Genomic DNA, 21,168 nt, shown 5'->3' with positions numbered 1-21,168 from the left:
AGAATCCTATCCAAGGTGCTTTTCTATTAGTGCTGAATTTAATAATTGACATGATTCAGCATAGTTTTTAAAAATGTCTGATTGCAAAATATGATTGCCAAAGTTCAGCACTTGTAATATTTTTGTATTTGTGTACTCAGCTTCTAAAACACAGACAAGAGACATTATAAGTTCCTCTGGGTGATTACATTAATGTTGGTTGAAAAAAAACCTGAATGATGAGAAGCATGTGTTTTTGAATGGGTATAGGACAATAAACTTATTTAATTTCCCTTGGCCTTGCATCAATCAAATTCTGAAGAAATAAACACTTTTAAAATGATTTTGTCAAATTTGGAAATTGTTGGTATGGTTGGAACTTTGCATATAAAATTAGTAAAGTTGCCGGATTGTTTAGTTTTTTTCTTTTATACTTTTTCGAATTAGCCTTAATTATTTATGAGATGAAAAACAGTGCTTTCAATTCCATTGACTTGGCCATCCCTTAAAAGCACTGGAAGCTTCACTATATGAAAATGTTTTCTTTTTCTTTTAGATTGTGTGCAATGGGAGTGAGTGATGCAATCTTTCAATGCGTGTGATGAAAAGAAAGCGAAACCGTTATTGTTTTTTCTGCCAAAAATTTATTTAATAAATCTTGATAAAGTTAAAAAACTGTTTTGATTTGTTTGTTTTTGTTTTAATTGTTTCCCGTGAGTTTTCGAAATTCGTTCCAGCAGATTCTGTGGCTTCTAGTACCGGTATTTTTACGTGAAAAAAATACTATTTTGTTGTAAGGTCATTTACGAAATCGTTAACGTTAGGACCAACTTCTGCGGGTTGTACAACTCGATGTATTACATATCTTTCGGAATACTGCTAAAAGTGTAATTTTGTATTGCGCTCTTTACTTTTATCATTCTGTGGGAAAAGGCGGTACAAAATTTTAACACGCGTTATTCGTTTTTGTTAGTTTCGCGTAATCTAATTTTCTCGCACATTTTGAAAAGAATATCCCACGCACATTAAATACTCGCGCAGTCTATTCGCAAAAAAAAAAGGAGTTAATTATCTTTAATTATCTTTAAGCCAATAAGAATCCTAATAGTGCAACAAATTGTTTTATTATCCAATGAACATTACTTTATTTTAAAGTTTATAATCGAAAGTTAAAGCTCGTGCAGTGTAGCATAATGAAGATCGCCTTATAATGCGCCATCATTTCCCTCTGTACAATTTTGCAAGCACGTAGACTAAAGCTAATTATTCATGAATTTTAATTTAGAGGAATTGTTGAGGGTGAATATTTTTGGTGAAAGATTTATAGCTATAAAATCGTGACAATGTGTCATAAAAGAAAAAATAAGAATATGTAGTCTAAAAATAAATTTTCCTAACTGATTATGTAAAAAAAATTTGCTGCCACCTTTAAAGATATTTTCCAAGCTGTTTTTCAGAGAAAAAGAGAAAATAGATAAATTTTCAGCCTTGCCGTTGTTCTTATTTTGTTTTTATTGTTCATCAATTTTCAGGATTATTATTTTTCTTTTAAAATTGTTCCTATAGAGAAATGAAGTTTATGTAAGTTAAGTTAGCTATGATTTACAGTTACAGTAATAATCAAAAATTGAATTTTAAAATTTTAGAATATATAATGATTTTGTTCCCCCAGTCCTCTTCAAAGTTCAGCACTTTTTCAGATTATTGCTAATGGCGGAAATCTTTAAGCCACAGGGCTTCTTGTTTTCCTCTAATTTAACACGGATCGTATTTTTTTTAAAAAAAACAAGCAGTGGTTTAGATTAAATAAACATATATATTTCGATATATTATGATACTGAGATCAAGCAAAGGGATCATCATTTTCGTCTTCGTCCATCTCAAGCTCGTCCTGTGCTTTTTCCATACATTTTTGGTAAAATGCTCCATTGCGGATCTTCACTGGATCTGAGGAAGTAATACCACAAACTTCAAATGATCGTTTCACCATTTCCTTGTCCTGAGCAAGGTAGTCATATCCATCCTTTATCTACCCAATCATCTACTGGCAAGTTGGTACGGGGATTTTGCTGCTACTGCTATTTCCATCAGGGAAACTTTTAACGACGGTTGCAACGTAATTGACCCAACACTTCCTCAAAACAGACTTAAATGGCTTGTTAAGGCAGACGTCCATTGGTTGACATTTTGAAGTACAACCTGCTGGTATCTGGAGAATATCAGAATTATTTCCCAGTAATTGGTCCTTGACTCCGTCAGTTAAATGAGCGGAGAAAGCATCAAATGATAACAAGGAATTTTCGAAACCAAGCTTTTTACATTTAGTGAGTACATGCTTTAGCCAGATCTCTTCAACCCAGATCTTCATCAATTCATCATCCATCCAGGCTTTACTCTGCGTTTTGACAACAAATCCAGCAGGGATTTCTAAATCACGGATAGTTTTTTCAGTTTTACCTTTAAAGATAATCATAGGTGGGATCATTTTCCCATCTCCCTTAGCTGATAGGACGACCGTCAGATGCTTTTTCTCACTTCCTGAAGAACGAACCACGCACTCCTCTCTTTTTTTCGAAATGCACTTGGCTGGAACCATGTCAAAGAACGCCGGTGTTTCGTCCATGTTACCAACTAGGGACAAAGGGTATTTTCCAATCCGCATGAAACGCGCAGCATCCTGATAAAATTTGCTAAGGATCGAAGTACGAGCACGAAGCGAAAGGTTGTGTCGCTTGAAAAATTTGTGAGCCCAACCTCTGATGGCAATAAATGATGGATTGTGAGGTTGGACAACGTGCTTCGCTTTCTCTTGAAAGCTTATTACTGAAACTGGAAAATGCAAATCCCGTAAAACAAAAACCCACTTTAACAGTTGATCTTCTAATTCGGCAGGATAAGTTAACGGTCTACCAGCTCCAGGAAGATTACATTTGCTGGATAGCTTTTTGTTATCGGGTAGCGGGCGAGTATTGACTATTCCTCGGACTGTTGACTCATTGATATCAAATGCCCGTGCAGTGTTGGCAAAGCTGCCACTAACAGAATAGTGCAAGCGAATTTCTGCTTTCTTCTTTTGGGTGAAGCGTTTCCGGGTTTTGGAAGGTGGGTCAGGGTTGAGCGATGCAAGTGACGTGAAGTGAACGTGTAATAACTGCTCATAACATTGTGTGAAATTTACAATTTCGTGGAAGTCATGATACTTTTCCATCAAATGCTGAAACTGTTCCGACCGGAGTACCTTTTGATGGTCTACCAACGACGCGTTTCTTTGAAGGGGGTGGGAATCCTGAGGTCCCTAAGGAAAAATAATAAAACAGTTCATTATAACGTCTCGAAAAACAACATCAGGCTTTAACATGTTTGATACAAAAAGAAGTCAAAGTAATCATAAACACAGGAAAAGAGTTTCCTCCTGTTCAAATAACATCATCCATTTCGCTTTCATCCACGGGTTTCAGAAAACTTGAAATCTTCACTTGTTTGAGTGACACACTTGTAGCAGGCCGTTTATTAAAATAATTTTGAATCTTAGTTTGTGAAGCCATTTTCACGTGTCTCTTGCTTTGAAAAGCTGATGAGAATAATAGCGAGAAAAAAATCAAAAAATCGCAACATTCGAAACATGTGAAAAATCCAGACATTCGAAACGGAAAAACATTCGATTCGAAGCATAAAAATTCATTTACATTCGAAACACAACATTCATCGTTACACAACATGGAAAACTTGTCAAAGATTTGCTTCAGAGAACTTCTGCTAAATGCAAACGATCTACCCATTATGATAGAAAAGGAATTGTCTACGGATTGTTGTGTCAGAAGCCATCATGTATACCAGAGTGAATGGGAAGCGAAAGTGGACAGCAAGCTAACAGTCTGCCATGAAACACGACCTGGTGCATTTGTCGAAGATACGCAATGGCGTTGGCGTTGAAATACAGCGGTGTAACTGTGGGGCACGTACCAAAGTTCTTGTCAAAAATTACGTACTTTTACATAACGAATGGTGGTAAGCTTTTTGTGAGAATAACTGGGAAGAAGAAATTTTTAAAAAACCTTCCTCAAGGAGGAATGGAGCTCCCAGCCTTGTACATATTCAAGTCGAAGAATTCAGAGATTCATTAAAAATTACCAGGCCTTGTTGCGAAAGTTTTTAATGAGTACAAAGATGCAAGGGAACGTGCAACGAAGGCAAACAAGAACAAGAAGAAATAGCTTTGTAAAAAAATTATTTTGAAAAAAAATTAAGGAAAATTTTTTTTGAGCGGATTAGTTTATTTGCGCGGGTTGACCGTGCTCAAAAGTTTGTAATTTATCGCTTCTAATTATTTTTGCGGGGCGGTTAAAATAATTATTTTTACTGGCGCGTTAAATTAGAATAATTACGGTAACCAGTGGCGACTCTCTCACGTTTATGAACACGTTGAAAGGAACTCCTGCATATTGGAAACGATTTCTTTTTGAAATTTTGGCTATGGTAAAACAGCTAGGATTTCCAACGTTTTTTTATGACTTTGTCTTGTGCAGATTTTAGATGGAATGGACTGGTTAAAATCATCACTAAATAACAAGGAAATGACATATCCGAAGAAGAAATCGACAATCTAAATTACTATCAACGAACCGAGATTCTTAACAGTAATCCAGTTTTTTAGCAAAATCATTTGCAATACCGAGTTGAGACCTTTTTTAAAGCCATAGTTTTTAACGGACCGTTAGGGTAAACTACTACGCCATTGGAGTTTAATTCTGGTAAGAGGTAGCTCACACATCCACTCTTTATTATGGGTTGTTATGTACCGATTTTACGTAGCGATAATAAGGAAGAATATATTGCCCTTGTGGATAACATAGTTAAATGCCAGCTTCCTAGTAAAAAAAACAACCCGTTCTTCACAAACTAGTTTCGACATATCAAACACATTCTGATTCCAAATCTTGTGGTAAATATAAAAACAAGAATTCTCTAAGAAAAAAAGGGAAACACAATTAAAGATAAGGAAGACTATACTAGAAAAAGTAAAAACTTTTACATAGATTCAAATTTGAATCCAAGATTAACAATATTCTGCATCCAGATTAACCTAATTATACCCAACCAAGTACAATTGAAGAAATTCTTTAAAGTTTAGCCATAACAACAGAGTATGAAAACGCACTGAGCATATCTCCTAATAATGGATTTTAAATGAAATTTCGAAGGCTTCCAGATCCCTGTTTTATAAATAATTATTTTACCGAACACTTGATGGCATGGGAAGCTAACATAGACATTCAGCCTGTACTTGATTATTATAAAGCAATGTCTTACATGTGTGCTTATTTATCTAAAGCTGAAGACGAATCTTCAGAAGCAATGAAAAAAGCAGAATCGCAAGCATTAGAAACTGGTGATTTGAGAAGAGATATAGGGTATGTCGTAACGAGGGAGAGATTTTAAGTTTGTGACAAAACAGTACTGATATTTTTAAACGGAATATGTGGGATAGATACATGGATAGACCAAATCAAAAATTTAAAAAAGGAGATAGCCTATGTTAAAACAAATGTGGTATACTAAGTTCTTGTCAAGTTACTCTATGAAAATAAAACCGAAACCAGAAGATAAAAATGACAGCTAACTAGAAGTACTTAGGAAATAATAGCTGATATTCACGTGGAACCTTCTTATCCGAAAGCTCTACCTCTTATGTCCTCAAAAGAAATGTTGTCTTTACGAAAGGAAAAGTGTGTTCTAAGGTACTATGTGCCTAGTCTAGATAAAAATCCAGAAGTGTATGCACATCGTTTGCTCCTTATGTTTTATCCTTTTCGCCAGGAAGTAGAATTGCTAAGTGAAAACTCTGTACTTACTCAGAGAAATTATTGAAAAACGGTGTATTGGAAATTATGAATACAAATAAAAGAATATGCGAAACATTCGGTGAATTTGTTGAAGAAGCAATGATAAATTTTCACACGAATGTAAATAATCTTGATTCCTTCGCTGAACAAGTAAATGACGATGTTTTTGATGAGATGAGCTTTATAAATTACCATAGCGTTGACAAAGTTCCAAATGAAACCGAAAACGTCCCAGTTATTGGGAACAATTTTACATCGGTTAGTAAACCTGGAGTTTCCATGACGAACTCCATGAAAAAAATCGAACATTGAACGAAACTCAAAGTCAAGTTTTTGAAGTCGTAAATGATTGGCATGTAACGCACACAATAAAAATTGAGTCAATTCACATCTTTCTACGTTATAGTCAGAAATTTTCGAGACATTTTAATTTCGCGATAAAAATTTTGGGACAATTTCGCGATTTTTATTTTCGCGATTCGTTGCCTTGATTTTTTTTCGCGACATTCAATTTTCGCGAATTTCATAGAGTTACGAAGTTGAGGAAAACAAAATATGATTTTTAAGTACGTTTTTCTACTCAAATAATGACATCTGTAAAAGGAAGCTTTTTTTCAAAAAAGGTCAATGTTATAATCAATAAGGTAGCGGAAGAACCTTTAGTTTTGATCAAGCGGGGATAGTACAACCTTTCAAACTCGCCTCAGCTTTTGCCTAAATAATGGTATTGACGTTACAAATGTGCCTATACCGGCTGAAAATCGAAACTTCTCCACTGCCATAGGTAAATATTGAAGTGAATTTCAATGATGTAACATAAAACAACAAACAAAATATACTCTCAATAAGAGTTGGTAAAGTAGATGTTTATTACTATACGAACATAACAAACACGAATGTCCTTTGCTTTATAGCTTTACACAGCATGATACACCAAATTTCATACAGTGTTTTAATTTTTTAATCAAACAGATCAAACACGTTTCTTTCATACTTGTCTTCTTCTGATCCCTCCCAAGTCAAGGAATCTGAATCTGAGTGAGTTTCGATTATGGTACCATCAGGCGAGTGACTTTGTAAACGTCTGTACTGCGGGTAACATATCAATATCACGAAAAGGATCAAGTGAAGGAAGTTTAGAAATTCCTAACTTAATTGCATCAGTTTGTCTTTCTGGAGATGACATCTTGTTATAATACTCTATAAGCCATATCGCATGCAGAGGCTTCATGATTGTTAACTTAACATTAACTTTAACACTTTGAACATCAGCACCACCCTCGAGCTGTAATAAAATTTGCTTACTTTACCATTGAGAGAATTTGCTTCTCATGAAAGTTTTGAAATGTCCGTTCACGGTCAAGTCAAGAAGCTGGTATAAGTGTGTCATATTAGCAGGAACTCTAACCAGTAAAATGCTATTTTCTTTTAAAAGATTCAAAACATCGTCCGTCATTTGCCCCCCTGAAGACATCCATAACCAGTAACGCTTAAGGAGTTGGTAAAAGATTTAAGGAACTGCGTTCTTTTTCTAAATACGGGATAATGATTTTCTTTATCAACTTTATAGATTCGGCCGTGTTACTATAGTGTTTAGGGTTAGCAGATAATGAAAAGGTATCAGGGAAGTCAACTTTTGGATGGCTTTGAGACGTTTTCCCGGCGTATATCAACTGCATTGGTAGGAATTTGCCTTCTAATGTAATAGTGAAGGTAGCTGTCATACTTCTTTTGTCAGTTGAGCCAGCAATCGGGATTTACTTGGTATTTTTTTCTGTCATTGTCGTTTTTCCGACTGTCACATACTTCGAATTTGTTTGATCCAGGTTTAAGATCACCGATGGAGGAATTTCATACTTTTCAACTTTAGAAACAATGCCGTAGGTAAACGTTAACTCTGCTTCTTTTCGCGCACCTTCTGGTATTTTAACTTTACCGGTTGTTCCAACTCTTCTAACAAAATTCATACGTTTAAAAATACTTCTTGTCCAGGATCTGTTTCTAAATTGAATATGTTCCAGCTCATATTCCGGATATCTTTTTACCAAAGTATCAGCAACAGCCATGGAGACACTTGAGTTAACTACACCACCGCGCGATCTTGTTGATTTTAAAAACTTTTGCACCATCGCATCGATATTTCCAAGGAGCAAAGGTCTTCCACGTCTTTTAGCTTTCAAAATCTTGACTCCTTCAGCTCTTCTTGGTACTGCTTTTTGAATGTTCTAACAGTGCTTTCTTTTAGCGCAGCAAATTTGTTTTTAAAGTGAGTAATAGCTTTAGAGTTTCCGTTTTCACTTGCGTATTTTTCCTATTTCACTGTATAATTTATATTTTCCTCTTTTCTCTGACATTTTCGAAATGTTTGAACAGCTGCTTCGTAGTCTAGTAATCCTAAACCAGATACCGGCTGAGGTGGAAGCGAGGTAATTAATTTTTGTTGCTGGTTGTCTTCGCATTCTTTTGCCGTAGAAGTCTGCAAAGATTTCCGTTCATTTTTTTCTTGGCGTTCTTTTGCTTTTGCAAGACGGCGTATCATCGACATGTTGTTACCTCTGCTGTTATGATGTTCTTCCAACTTCGTATAACGGCAAAAGAAACTCGAAAGTGGTCGTTAACACATAATAGTTGGTATGGCTGACATGGTTTCTACTATTCATATGTATACCTGCTCCGCTATACAGGTGGCATGAAGTATCATTTCTATTACAATGTCACTATCATCTTTGCTGTTCAGCCTCAAGATTTTTTTACATTTCATCAAGTGTTATACAAGCCTTGGATATGTAATATATAATCAAGAGCTTATCAACAGCTTAACAAGAACAGGTTCTTCAGTAGCGATAATAGAAACCAGTCTTTTAATTTGAAATTTCACTTTCTTTGTTATAGACATGTTGCAACACTACGGGTAGTGTCAGTCTGATTTCCTGTCTGATTTTTTTTATAATTTTCTTTTTGCGTTACGAGTTTGATTGAGTTATGGTATCATACCTCAAAATCTTTGAATTTTCTGCGGACGTAAGAGGATTTCATTTTTACAGATCAATTTGGCAACCACAAGAACATCAGATTCTTAGCTGTGTTTTCAAATGTGGAAACCACTATGACATGTTTGCCGTCAATACTTGTGATGAAAATGGAAGAACAGTGGGTCATCTTTTAAGAGAGATATCACGGATAACGAAGTTTATCATTGACAGAACGGCTAAAGTTACTGCTTGTATAATCTGAACTCATTACCGACGATCACCGCTAATGCAAGGAGGCTTAGAAATACCTTGTAAAATTTCAGTTCGTATACTTGGGACTTTTTCAATTTGCTAGTTACGGAACGATATAAAGAGTTATGTAATGAACTTTACGTCGAACCCAAAAAACGAAGAAATTTTAGGGTCCTTTATGGTAAAGGCCTTTGAACCTGAACCGCCGGTGCCACCAGTGGGTAAAAAGAAGAGGCAAGAAAAAGGGCGAAGAAACACTCTTGTTGAAGAAGAACCATCCCTTGACATTAGACAATTTTTTGTCAACAGGCCCCGTGAGGAAGTTGGTCACAGTGATAACGGGAATGAGAATACATAATCTGTTAGAGTAATAGACTAATCTTCATTTCTTGTCTTGTCTTAATTATATCTCATTATATCTAGGGAGGAGAGGTCTTGTTCTTCATTGCAGCCGGAATAGATAAAATCAAGGTCAAAACCCACCTCCATAGGAAAATGTTGAAACGAAATCCCACACTATCTTCTAGACCCCTGTTCTTTTCTGGGCTTTGTTATCTAGTTATGAATGTCACTAGGGATAAAAGAATTAAAACTAAAGAGGTTTTATAGGTGTAAGAGTTAGACAGGAAAGTTTAAAAAAAGAGGAAATTTCATAAAAAAGGAGATCGATGATTTATAACACAAAATGCCATTTAGGTTAACAGGCAAACCGCCTTCTAAAATTGTGTTTAAAAGTGCATTTTTTCCTTAATTTTCCCGGGTTTTATTAACTGGGTATCACCAGAATTATTTTCTTGCGAAAATTTTACGTCTGCTACCCTGTGGAGTCTAAAAAATGGAGAAAAAAAGAAAATATTTCGCGGTTTTTATTTTTGCGATTTCGTCAATTAAATTTTTTCGCGGCATTTTAATTTCGCAGTGGACTTGAAAAAGATAAGATTCTCATTCTGGCGCCCACTAGTGTTGCGCTGCAATCGATGTAGAGGGAAATACGATACATTCAGCCTTAGGTATGCCAGTTGATAGAAGTTTTACTAAAAACATTTCTAAGTTGAGTGATAAAAAGAGATGCATGTTGCGAAATAAGCTTTCAGAGCTAAGCATTATTGTCATTGACGTAATCTCAATGGTTTCAAACAAGCTGCTGTTGCACATTCGCCAACTGAATTATTTGGATGCTCAGATGACATTCCATTTGCAGGAATATCAGTTATAGCATGTGGGGATTTCTACCAACTTCCATCAATTCAAGCAAGACCAATTTATGCAGACTACAAAGATGTACTGTTAAATCTTTCGCATTACTGGAAATATTTTAAGATTGCTGAACTAAGAGAAGTTATGAAGCAGCGTGGTGATTAATTTTTGATTGAATTATTAAACAATATCAGAGTGGAAAACTTAGAAACGAAACACGAAGGTGCACTAAAATCTAAATTTATTTTTCAAAATGACCCAAATTACCCCAAAGATGCGATTCACATCTTTGCTGGTGCAAAAAATCCATAGCCGCACTCAAATGGAGACAGGTGGACTAGCACAAAACCTTCTTTTAACACTTGACGCGAGAGTCATGTTGACATCAAATATCGACATATCAGATAAACTTATTAATGGACAGATTGGGACTGTTCATCGTATAAAAACCGATGGATTAGGAAAAGTAACAAAAATATTTTTGAAAATGAAAGACAAAAGTACAGGAGTTAAAGCTATGAGAACAGATCCATATGCTATGCAAGAAAGTGTTATTCCAATAAGCAATGTAGAAAAGGAAATCAAATTTAATAAACAAAATCTAACTTCACCTACTATGAGACGAATGCAATTCCCACTAATGCTGTCATGGGTCTGCTCACAAGGTTCAAGGAAAAACGTTTGATAAAAGTGTTGTTTGTTTTGATTCAATAAAGCAACGAGCCTTTCACTCAGGACAAATCTATGTTGCATTAAGTCGAGCCACAAGCTTAGAGGGTTTATACCTAACGGGGACATTTTCCAGATAAGCTATTAAATCAGACACACAAGCAACCGAGATATACAATTAAATGCGAGAACACGCAAATTTGACATCAAAAGATATTAGCGTAATTAGTGAAAATTCTATAATAGTAACTTTGCTTAATAAAAGATCCTACAACAAACATAAAAATGATGTTAAGTCCGACTGCGTTCTCATGGAAAGTGAATTATTATGCCTAACAGAAACTCAGATACCATTTAATTCATACTGCGACAGAAAACTAGATTACCTTGCTTTAATTCCAAACAACAATGTGGATAGGTTTTTTTAGTCTTTTAGTTGGTCATAATGAAACCATAGAATTGTTTGATATCGTTAAAAATTCCAGGTGCAATATTTTTTTAAAATAACGAAGAAAACGTTTCAAAAGAATGCTGTTAGTTTTCTTCTTCTATATCGTAAAAATTCTCTTAATCGACATGAGTCATTATACCTCATTCAACATTTTTTTCGGAAACGAAATCGTTGATGTTATACTCGGAGATTTTAATGTAGATGCATTTAGTGACGAAAACAATTTCCTTGATTTTTTCACTATAAACAAGTTGTAACCTCTGCAATCCATATCTGGTTCACTTATTCACCACATCTATGTCCATGAGATTGTCCTCAACACCTTTGAAGCGGTGCGCTTGTCAAAAATGTATATTAGTGTGATCATGACGGAGTCAGGCTTAAACTTTCTCTGACATGATGTTTACGAAATCTTCTAGAAGGGCTACTCCTTGTACGAATCAATTTCATCCTCAGAACGAAAGATATTTACGTTGGGTTGACTTTATTGTTTTCTTTTTGTTTTAAACTTGTTAAACTTTGGTTGCAGATAACAAGCATGGCGTTTTTCTTATCTGAGGATAGTCTGGCACTACATACTTATTATCTATGCTGATGGCGGAAATCTTTAGGCCAGCGGGCTTCTTGTTGTATTTTTTTTACACCGACAATTTTGCTAATTTCACAAAACTTATAAGTGATTTTAGTGGTTGATTATGTGCTTTTATTTTAAACCAATGTTGTGATAAAATTCTTTTGGGGAAGGGTATTAGGCCTATCCGTATGTGCGACAAGATTTACCTGTACTACTTAGATATAACGGGGGTAACAACAGGTCATAAACTGTTTTTATTTCGGCTAAAGTTGCAGGAAAGTTATTTTTTTTAAAATTTATTACGCCCGAAACATTATCATGCTGTGTCCGCTTCACTCGATTTACGGCACACTGTATACCTGTACTAAAGCTCTCTTAATAATATCCGTATTCTGTCTGTCTGTCCACAAGAAACGCGTCTTCCTGCTAAAGCCAGCTAGCTAGAACAAGCCTTATTTATTTCTATTATTTTAAAGTTTTCAGTTAGTTTGGTACGTTATTATTTTTTTTATGTTTGTGTTGTGGCTATCTAGCTAGCTCGTTAGATATCTCTGGCTAAAAAGTTAAAGTAGCCAAATGTAGTTGGCTACAACAAAATTTTTAATAATTCTTATGCTAAATGCAGTATGGTAGCTACACCTTTTGTTGTAATCAGAATAGTAGGATGTGTTTATTATTTACACTGATAATTTGCTGATTTCACAAAAACTTATTCCGAAAAATAAAATTGCTAAGCGATTTTTTACTAAAATGTAAAAAGATTAATAGACAACTTTTAAAGCTGTTTCGTATGAAGCCAAACTGGTCTTTGCACGGGAGGTGAGTTATAAATAAGAGCTCCCGCGTAAAGCAGCAAAGATTAAAGTTATTTTGATAAAAAATAAAAGTAATAAAATTTAGGGGACTCCTAGGGAATTTTTTTTTGCATATAGCAACGAAGTCGGTAAAATTTCGAGTTTTGATGTTGGGTTTGTTACTCCATCGGAAATTAAGTCTCTGGAAACAACGAGGGTATAGCGGCTTTAGAATCCCCATCGCTCCACCCTTTTATAAAACTAACTGGCGTACTAGAGGCGGGAATAACAGAGAAGTACGGTATACTTGATACTTTAACATCAATCTTTCCAGGAAAACTCCCGCACCTCTTAGGCCAATAATGATGTTTTCTTTCCAAACTCTTCAAAGTCTCATTTTGGTGAAGGGGTGTGGCTAGCTTTCCAGCTTACCACAAAAAAATTAATCACTTTATATATGGATAAGGTATACAGACCTAGTATACAAACAAATAAACTAGTAGTTAGCTAGCTTAAAGGATCATTTATGGTTAAGGCCTTTGAACCTGAACCGCCGGTACCACCAGTGGGTAAAAAGAAGAGGCAAGAAAAAGGGCGAAGAAACACACTTGTTGAAGAAGAACCATCCTTTGACATTAGACAATTTTTTGTCAACAGGCCCCGTGAGGAAGTTGGTCACAGTGATAACGGGAATGAGAATACATGATCTGTTAGAGTAATAGACCAATTTTCATTTCTTGTCTTGTCCTAATTATATCTCATCCCCATGTTATATAATGTTTTTATTCAAGACTTTCAAAACTTTGATCGCGTTCATTGGCTAAAATGGCATTTTTACGAAGTGGCATTATTTTAATAATGGAAGTTTATTTCCTGGAGATCTCTTTCAAAAAAGCTATCTGTGAAGTGCGACAAACATACATAAAAACTTTGATCGCTTGGTAGATCACCTGCACGACTTGTTTTGTTTAGCCATTTTTGTCTGAGTTCTTTCTTTTTTACAGACGGGATTCTGTGAAAACTGACTTCTTTGCACTTCTCAGATCGATTGGTACATCGAAACGCAGAGCAACTAACTATTTTTTAAAGATTTAAACTTAAATTACATACAAAACGCGATTTTAATGTAAGCTATAGGTCTTAACATGAACATTCTCTGCGCTCGCTTTCTGCACGATGTGATGTGTCATTATTTATAATCGGGTCCAGTCCTAAATGAAATCGCGCCTCTCTGTTTTTTTATGAGAAAAAAATTGAATATGCGAATGCTAGTACAACAATTTTAAATAAGGAAAACAAGTGAAGTAAGTTTTTTTTGATTTCTTATGCTTTTCTGAGTGCGTATAAAATAAAAAATATAAAAGTGATTTTTACTGGAGTTCCCCTTTAAGTTTTTATTCAGCATAGCGTATAAAAGGTGTATATTTAATACCCTGGAACTCACAAATGTTGTTTTGTCGTGGCTATGCTGCTAAAAAGTATAAAACCCATTTTTAAATGTATACTTGGCATTTTCTATATAGAAATGCGAGATCAGCGATCAAAAAGCAAGCACCGTTTTTTATTAAACTAGTCACGGTTAGGGTTTCGCGAAACTTTAAACGTATTTTAAAATCATAAACTTTTTAATCAACATGTGAGGCGAAGTTAACATTATTTGAGAACTAAAGCCAATTTTCTATGAAAAATGAAATCACTGAAAGCCTATAAAGCTAAGAAAAACAAATAATTTGCCTAACGCGTTCGGTATGGAAGACGTAAAATACGAAACCTGAAATTATATATAGCTAAATTTGCCACAAAATTGACTGAAAATTGTTCTTTGCGAACCAATATTTCTGTGTTTATATTTCTTTCATTGTCTCTCACTAGCTGTAGCAACATTTCGTAAACTATCTACATGCACATTGGAATATCCAACAAAAAATCCAACTTACGATGTAAAAATTTAATATAAAAATGTTAAAAAAAAGAAAAAAATAATCAGCACAATCTACAACGTTTCGGTTGTCATACACCAAATTTAAAGTATCACAATTTTTTTACAAATTATATAATAGATATGCTAATAAAAGAGATATAATGGTGCTGAGGTGATGTTATTAAACTCGGACTCATTAGATAAATAAGGTTTCCTTATTCTCCACTGCGAAACGGCTATTCCCATGAGCCAAAACCTAGAAATTTTTTAATTGATGGTATGTGATTACAATGCTTCAGGTGATTTTTATTGCCAAATGGTGTGTTAATGTCGATGGCTTACCTGTTAAAAAAGTCACACCAGTGTGCTCGCCTACTCAAATCTTTAACGTTTCTCCAATATAGGGGGCGTTGCAGCCACCGCACTTAAAATTATAAATAATACTAGATAATAGATCTTTAGATATCTGGTCTTTAAAACCGAGAAGATTTGCGAGTGTGTGTCCTGAAAATATCAGTGATTTCACAGCATTAATGTTTCACGTATTAGTTTTTGAAGTTTAATCCTAGTTCGGAATGATAAAATGCCTAAATAGAAACATATTTTTTAAGTGTCCGTAACGTTTTTATTATGGTGGAAAACATCAAAAAATCTCTTGATGACTTTATCTAAAAAATTAGGCAGATAACTATTTCTCAAGAAAATTTCTTTAAGTTTTATGACGTTATATTGCAAAATAATGTAAAAAAAGGGAAACCAATTTTGTTTGCTACAACGACTATAAAGCTTCACTAAGATTACGTTCCTCTTTAATGCAGCCACCCAAAGTCGCTTTGCTTTCAGGTCTACGCGATGCTTACCTACATCTTAGTCCTGGATCGTTCTATCGTACAGTTTGCGTTTTACACCAGAAAAGAACTGGTGTAAATAGTAAACCCGGCACCGACACAAAAGATTAATTATATTTTGAAGAACGAAAGAGCGGCGATTTGTATTTTTAGACAGAAGCAAGACCATCGAACCCAGGCGTGGGCGCGGAAAGGGGTACTCTTAAACCAGTTTTATACGCCGAGGGCGTGCGCACGGGTGTAGTCCTGATTTGTTCAGACTTTGGGCGTAAAATCTAGAAGAAACAGGCTTCAGTGATACACCTTGATTTTTTGAGACAAATTTAATGGAGTATTTACACCAGTACAGAATAGCTAAATCCGACCTTGCACGTAAAAAAACTTTAATCCGCCCCTGCACGTAGAAAAACTTTAATTCGCCCCTGCACGTAAAAAAACTTTAATCCGCCTCTGCACGTAAAAAAAACTTTAATTCGCGCCTGTACGTAAAAGAACTTTAATCCGCCTCCGCCCGTAAAAAAAACTTTAATTCGCGCCTGTACGTAAAAAAACTTTAATCCCCCCCTGCACGTAAAACAACTTTAATTCGCCTAATATGCAGGAAAGAAACGTTCAAATTTTTCTGAATGTACGTCTAAAAAAGAATTGCGACAGATAAATATTTTATTTGATGTAGTTCAATTGCCCTTAGCTTTTCTTAATTTCGCAGGATTTATTACACAGGAAAAACTTAGACACGTGCTCTGTCCTATTGTTGAACTTATCTGTTTGCTTCCTCAGCAAAATTTTTTTTTTCATTTGACTCAGTTTGATTTTATTATAGGCTACCAAGTACAAGGCAGCTGTGATACCATTAGCTGGTGCAGTGGTTGGCGGTCTTGTTGGCGGACCTATCGGTTTGTTAGCAGGTTTTAAATTAGCTGGTGCAGCTGCAGCGGTAGGAGGAGGCATAGCGGGTTATCAAGGTGGTAAGTACTTAAAGAAAAAACATGATCACAAAGTTGAAACAGAACTGGAAAACTTAAGTACGCCTTGATAAAAAAAATGTTGGCTGATAAAACACCGTGATCAATGATTGCGTCGAGTTAATTAGTTGAAGTTGGTTTAGAATATTTATATATTGGGGAAGATATCACGCTACGGACAAATAATTTGTATATTTGTATATAATTTTAATAATGTATACATTAATGAAAGTATGTTTAGGCAATATGTATACAGCTGAATTGGAAAAAGTAAATATATAATAAAAGAGTTGGTTTAAAAATGCTATCAGTAAACTATATAGCACCGTGTCGGCACCAGTGACAGCAACTCGCGACGCTCTTGCCGATGGACTACAGAGTGTGCGGATTACCGTTGCCTTCTACTACAGCAAGGCAAGGGAACAAATTTCGGGAGTGACAACGCTTCACGACGAGATTGAACAGGAGGCAAGGGAGGACTACGCGGAGGATATTAAATATCAAGGCCCCGGGGACGATATCCATATGTTGGAGGATGGAAATCGGGTCAAAACATGGAGGTTCAATAAAGCTAAAAATCACCCCCTGAGGGACGCGATTGTGCAAAAAATTACGACACATATAGAAGTGCGCGTTAAGGTTGTGTATAGCTTCCGCTGTGATATCTACAAGGGTTGGGGGCGATGTACAAATCAAGGTGATAAGCACGTGTGAACCTCTGCTGGGATGCGGCTCTCTCCCGGTTTGGTTGTGAAACAAGAGGTGCATTTACGCCATGGATGGTAAAGATGCCAGAGCGGACAACCTATGCTTCTGGAGATGTCTTACGGTAAGGGAGAGGGCAGATGTTAGACGGGGAAAGGAACGTCAAGACAAACTCTGATAAAGCACCATGGCGAGTTGTCTATGGCCAAAAGCAACATAAAAAAGGTTTGGATGGCCTCAATCTTAGTATGCTGGCCTGTTTTTACATCAATGATTTAGATGTGCTGACCCAACACTGGCAATGCGAGGTATGCGGCCAAGTTTTTAATGAGGTTTAGAATCTCACACGGCATAAGACCAATGAATGCGAGGACGTCAAGACGACTATCATTTGCAAAGGGGGGAATGTCAAACGTATGCCTGGCAGGGCGGAGAAGGTGTTTTACGATGAAGGTTTTAGTTATGAGGCCTCAAAATGGATAGAATATATGGCAGGGCAAACAGGTGGTGTTGTCATGGTGGTGAACGTGTTATCCGTGAGGGTAAAAAAGAATGGAAAGTTGATGGCCATGAGCCTGTCACAAAGACCGTTTATGACTACAACGGTTGTAAGTGGCACGGATGTCCCTGCATATCCGACAGAACCAAAGTGGACAAGGCTCATTACGCCGCAACCCAGTCCAAGGAAAGGATGATAGAGGAACAGGGGTGCAACTTCGTCACGGTCTGGGAATGTGAGAAACCACCCAAAATCAAGAGGTACTTTTAGAAGAAATTCAACCCCTACACCCACTATATTGTATTTGATTTCGAAGCCCTCCTATCACCTTTATATTACCAGCAAACCTCCGATCTAACATTCTTTTCGAGACATGTTCCAATAGGTGTTGGTATTGCCGATAGTTTGAATAGTCGCCCGACGTTCATGAAGCACGAGGACCCCAAGATTTGGGTTAAAAAATTTTTTTGGAGGAGCTGGAAATGAGGCATGCACTCTTTGTGAAAGAGGTCAAGAGAATGTACCCGAAGCCTGACGACTTTGACATGCTCTCCAAAAAGAACCAGGAGTTGTGAGATGGGTGCGTAAATCAAGTAGCTGTAATAAGGTTTAATTCCGGCAAGTACGACATCAACCTGATCAAGCGGTATTTTGTCGAAGAGATCGCGCAAGACAATAAGATCAAGGTGGCGAAAAAAGATAATGACTACATGTTCCTCACTACCCCGAGGTTTAAATTCTAGATATAAAAAATTTCCTTGCTCCTGGTCTAAGCTATGACGGTTGGTGCAGGTCGCTGGAATGTAAGCTCGAAAAGCTTGTGTTTCCGTATGAATGGTTGACGAGCCACGAGAAGTTGAACCATGCCGGACCTTAGGACCACGAGGACTTTTATAGCCGTCTAAGTGGAAAGAACACACTATCTCGCGAAGAGTACAAGACATTCCGCGTCGAGTTTTGCATGCGAGGCTGCGTCACCATGATGGACTGGTTGCGTGAGTACAACCTAGCCGATGTGGAACCGTTCATTGAAGCCGTGGACAAGACGAGGTTGCAGTATTACGATGACGAGATAGATATTTTGAAGGATGCGGTAAGTATCCCTGGTGTATCAATGCTGTACGTGTTGTCTCTACGGTTGAACTCAAAGTTAGAGCTATACGCCCCAGGAGACCCATGCAGACATAGGTGTAAGGGCTCTTGTTATAGCAAGACTTGTAAGGCCTGCAGGGAGGTACGGAGAGCATGTGAAAAATGTAAGAAGAATGAAGCCCACGACGTTTTGCGGACAGGGATGGTGGGTGGTCCTGCGATTTTATTCTGTAGATACTACGAAAGAGACGTGACGGGTATCAGATCTCACATGTACAGCGAACCCCGCAAGTGTAGGACCATTCTAGGGTACGACGCAAATATGCTCTACCCGAGTACCCTGATGCAAGACTTTCCTTGTGGAAAGGAACAACTGATCAAGGTGGCCACACCTACATCGGTACATAACCTCGAGCTTCTGGCGCAGGGTGTGATGGATGGATCGTTGTTTGCGTTTGCCCAGGTTGATATCGAGGTACCCGAGTATCTGCGTGACAAATTTCATGAAATGGCTCCCCTGTTTGTCGTCAAGGAGATACCCGACGAGCAAATCACCGAGCACATGCACGAATACTTAAAAAATACAGGCTGCAAGCGTTTTCCGGCTACGCGTAAGCTTTTGGGGATGCTAAAGGCTGAAAAAATACTATGTATACCCCTGTGTTCAAATGGTACCTTGACCATGGGCTGAAAGTGACTGCCTTTTACCAGTTTCTCAAGCATGCCAGAGGTAGGCCCTTTGAATGGTTCCCGGAAGAAAGTACCTCTTGATTTTTGGTGGTTTCTCACATTCCCAGACCGTGACGAAGTTGCACCCCTGTTCCTCTATCATCCTTTCCTTGGACTGGGTTGCGGCGTAATGAGCCTTGTCCACTTTGGTTCTGTCGGATATGCAGGGACATCCGTGCCACTTACAACCGTTGTAGTCATAAACGGTCTTTGTGACAGGCTCATGGGCATCAACTTTCCATTCTTTTTTACCCTCACGGATAACACGTTCACCACCATGACCACACCACCTGTTTGCCCTGCCATATATTCTATCCATTTTGAGGCCTCATAACTAAAACCTTCATCGTAAAACACCTTCTCCGCCCTGCCAGGCATACGTTTGACATTCCCCCCTTTGCAAATGATAGTCGTCTTGACGTCCTCGCATTCATTGGTCTTATGCCGTGTGAGATTCTAAACCTCATTAAAAACTTGGCCGCATACCTCGCATTGCCAGTGTTGGGTCAGCACATCTAAATTCTTGATGTAAAAACAGTCCAGCATATCAAGATTGAGGCCATCCAAACCTTTTTTATGTTGCTTTTGACCATAGACGAGTCGCCATGGTGCTTTATCAGAGTTTGTCTTGGGCTCAAATAACCTAATGTTGACCTTGAAGTGATTGGCAGCCCCCTCCAAATCCACCAGCCTCGTAGGTCTCACGTCCTTACGCTTAAGCTGGGGGTACCCTGTAGTACTCTCGAGATAAGGTGAGAGCTGTTTTTGTTAGACGTTCCTTTCCCCGTCTAACATCTGCCCTCTCCCTTACCGTAAGACATCTCCAGAAGCATAGGTTGTCCGCTCTGGCATCTTTACCATCCATGGCGTAAATGCACCTCTTGTTTCACAACCAAACCGGGAGAGAGCCGCATCCCAGCAGAGGTTCACACGTGCTTATCACCTTGATTTGTACATCGCCCCCAACCCTTGTAGATATCACAGCGGAAGCTATACACAACCTTAACGCGCACTTCTATATGTGTCGTAATTTTTTGCACAATCGCGTCCCTCAGGGGGTGATTTTTAGCTTTATTGAACCTCCATGTTTTGACCCGATTTCCATCCTCCAACATATGGATATCGTCCCCGGGGCCTTGATATTTAATATCCTCCGCGTAGTCCTCCCTTGCCTCCTGTTCAATCTCGTCGTGAAGCGTTGTCACTCCCGAAATTTGTTCCCTTGCCTTGCTGTAGTAGAAGGCAACGGTAATCCGCACACTCTGTAGTCCATCGGCAAGAGCGTCGCGAGTTGCTGTCACTGGTGCCGACACGGTGCTATATAGTTTACTGATAGCATTTTTAAACCAACTCTTTTATTATATATTTACTTTTTCCAATTCAGCTGTATACATATTGCCTAAACATACTTTCATTAATGTATACATTATTAAAATTATATACAAATATACAAATTATTTGTCCGTAGCGTGATATCTTCCCCAATATATAAATATTCTAAACCAACTTCAACTAATTAACTCGACGCAATCATTGATCACGGTGTTTTATCAGCCAACATTTTTTTTATCAAGGCGTACTTAAGTTTTCCAGTTCTGTTTCAACTTTGTGATCATGTTTTTTCTTTAAGTACTTACCACCTTGATAACCCGCTATGCCTCCTCCTACCGCTGCAGCT

General features: G+C 37.3%; 1 protein-coding gene and 1 long non-coding RNA gene across 2 annotated transcripts in view; one reads left to right on the top strand and one right to left on the bottom strand.

Annotated features, from left to right (window-relative positions):
* Positions 1-1,775: 1,775 nt before the first annotated feature.
* The window catches only part of LOC130641631 (uncharacterized), a 59,764-nt gene continuing 40,371 nt past the window's right edge, over positions 1,776-21,168 (bottom strand). Inside the window, exon 8 of the mRNA XM_057448512.1 lies at positions 1,776-3,274. Coding sequence (XP_057304495.1) covers positions 2,021-3,274 — 1,254 coding nt within the window. The 3' untranslated portion in view covers positions 1,776-2,020. The remainder of the gene's footprint in view (positions 3,275-21,168) is intronic.
* LOC130641634 (uncharacterized) lies at positions 13,810-16,752 on the top strand. Its single transcript, XR_008982493.1, has 2 exons — positions 13,810-14,035; positions 16,324-16,752. It is a non-coding gene; the product is annotated as an uncharacterized LOC130641634 (long non-coding RNA).

This window comes from Hydractinia symbiolongicarpus, chromosome 4, assembly GCF_029227915.1.
Source record: "Hydractinia symbiolongicarpus strain clone_291-10 chromosome 4, HSymV2.1, whole genome shotgun sequence".
Taxonomy (NCBI): domain Eukaryota; kingdom Metazoa; phylum Cnidaria; class Hydrozoa; order Anthoathecata; family Hydractiniidae; genus Hydractinia; species Hydractinia symbiolongicarpus.
The sequence above is the reverse complement of the archived record's forward strand: the minus strand, read 5'-3'. Positions and strand labels throughout refer to the sequence as shown.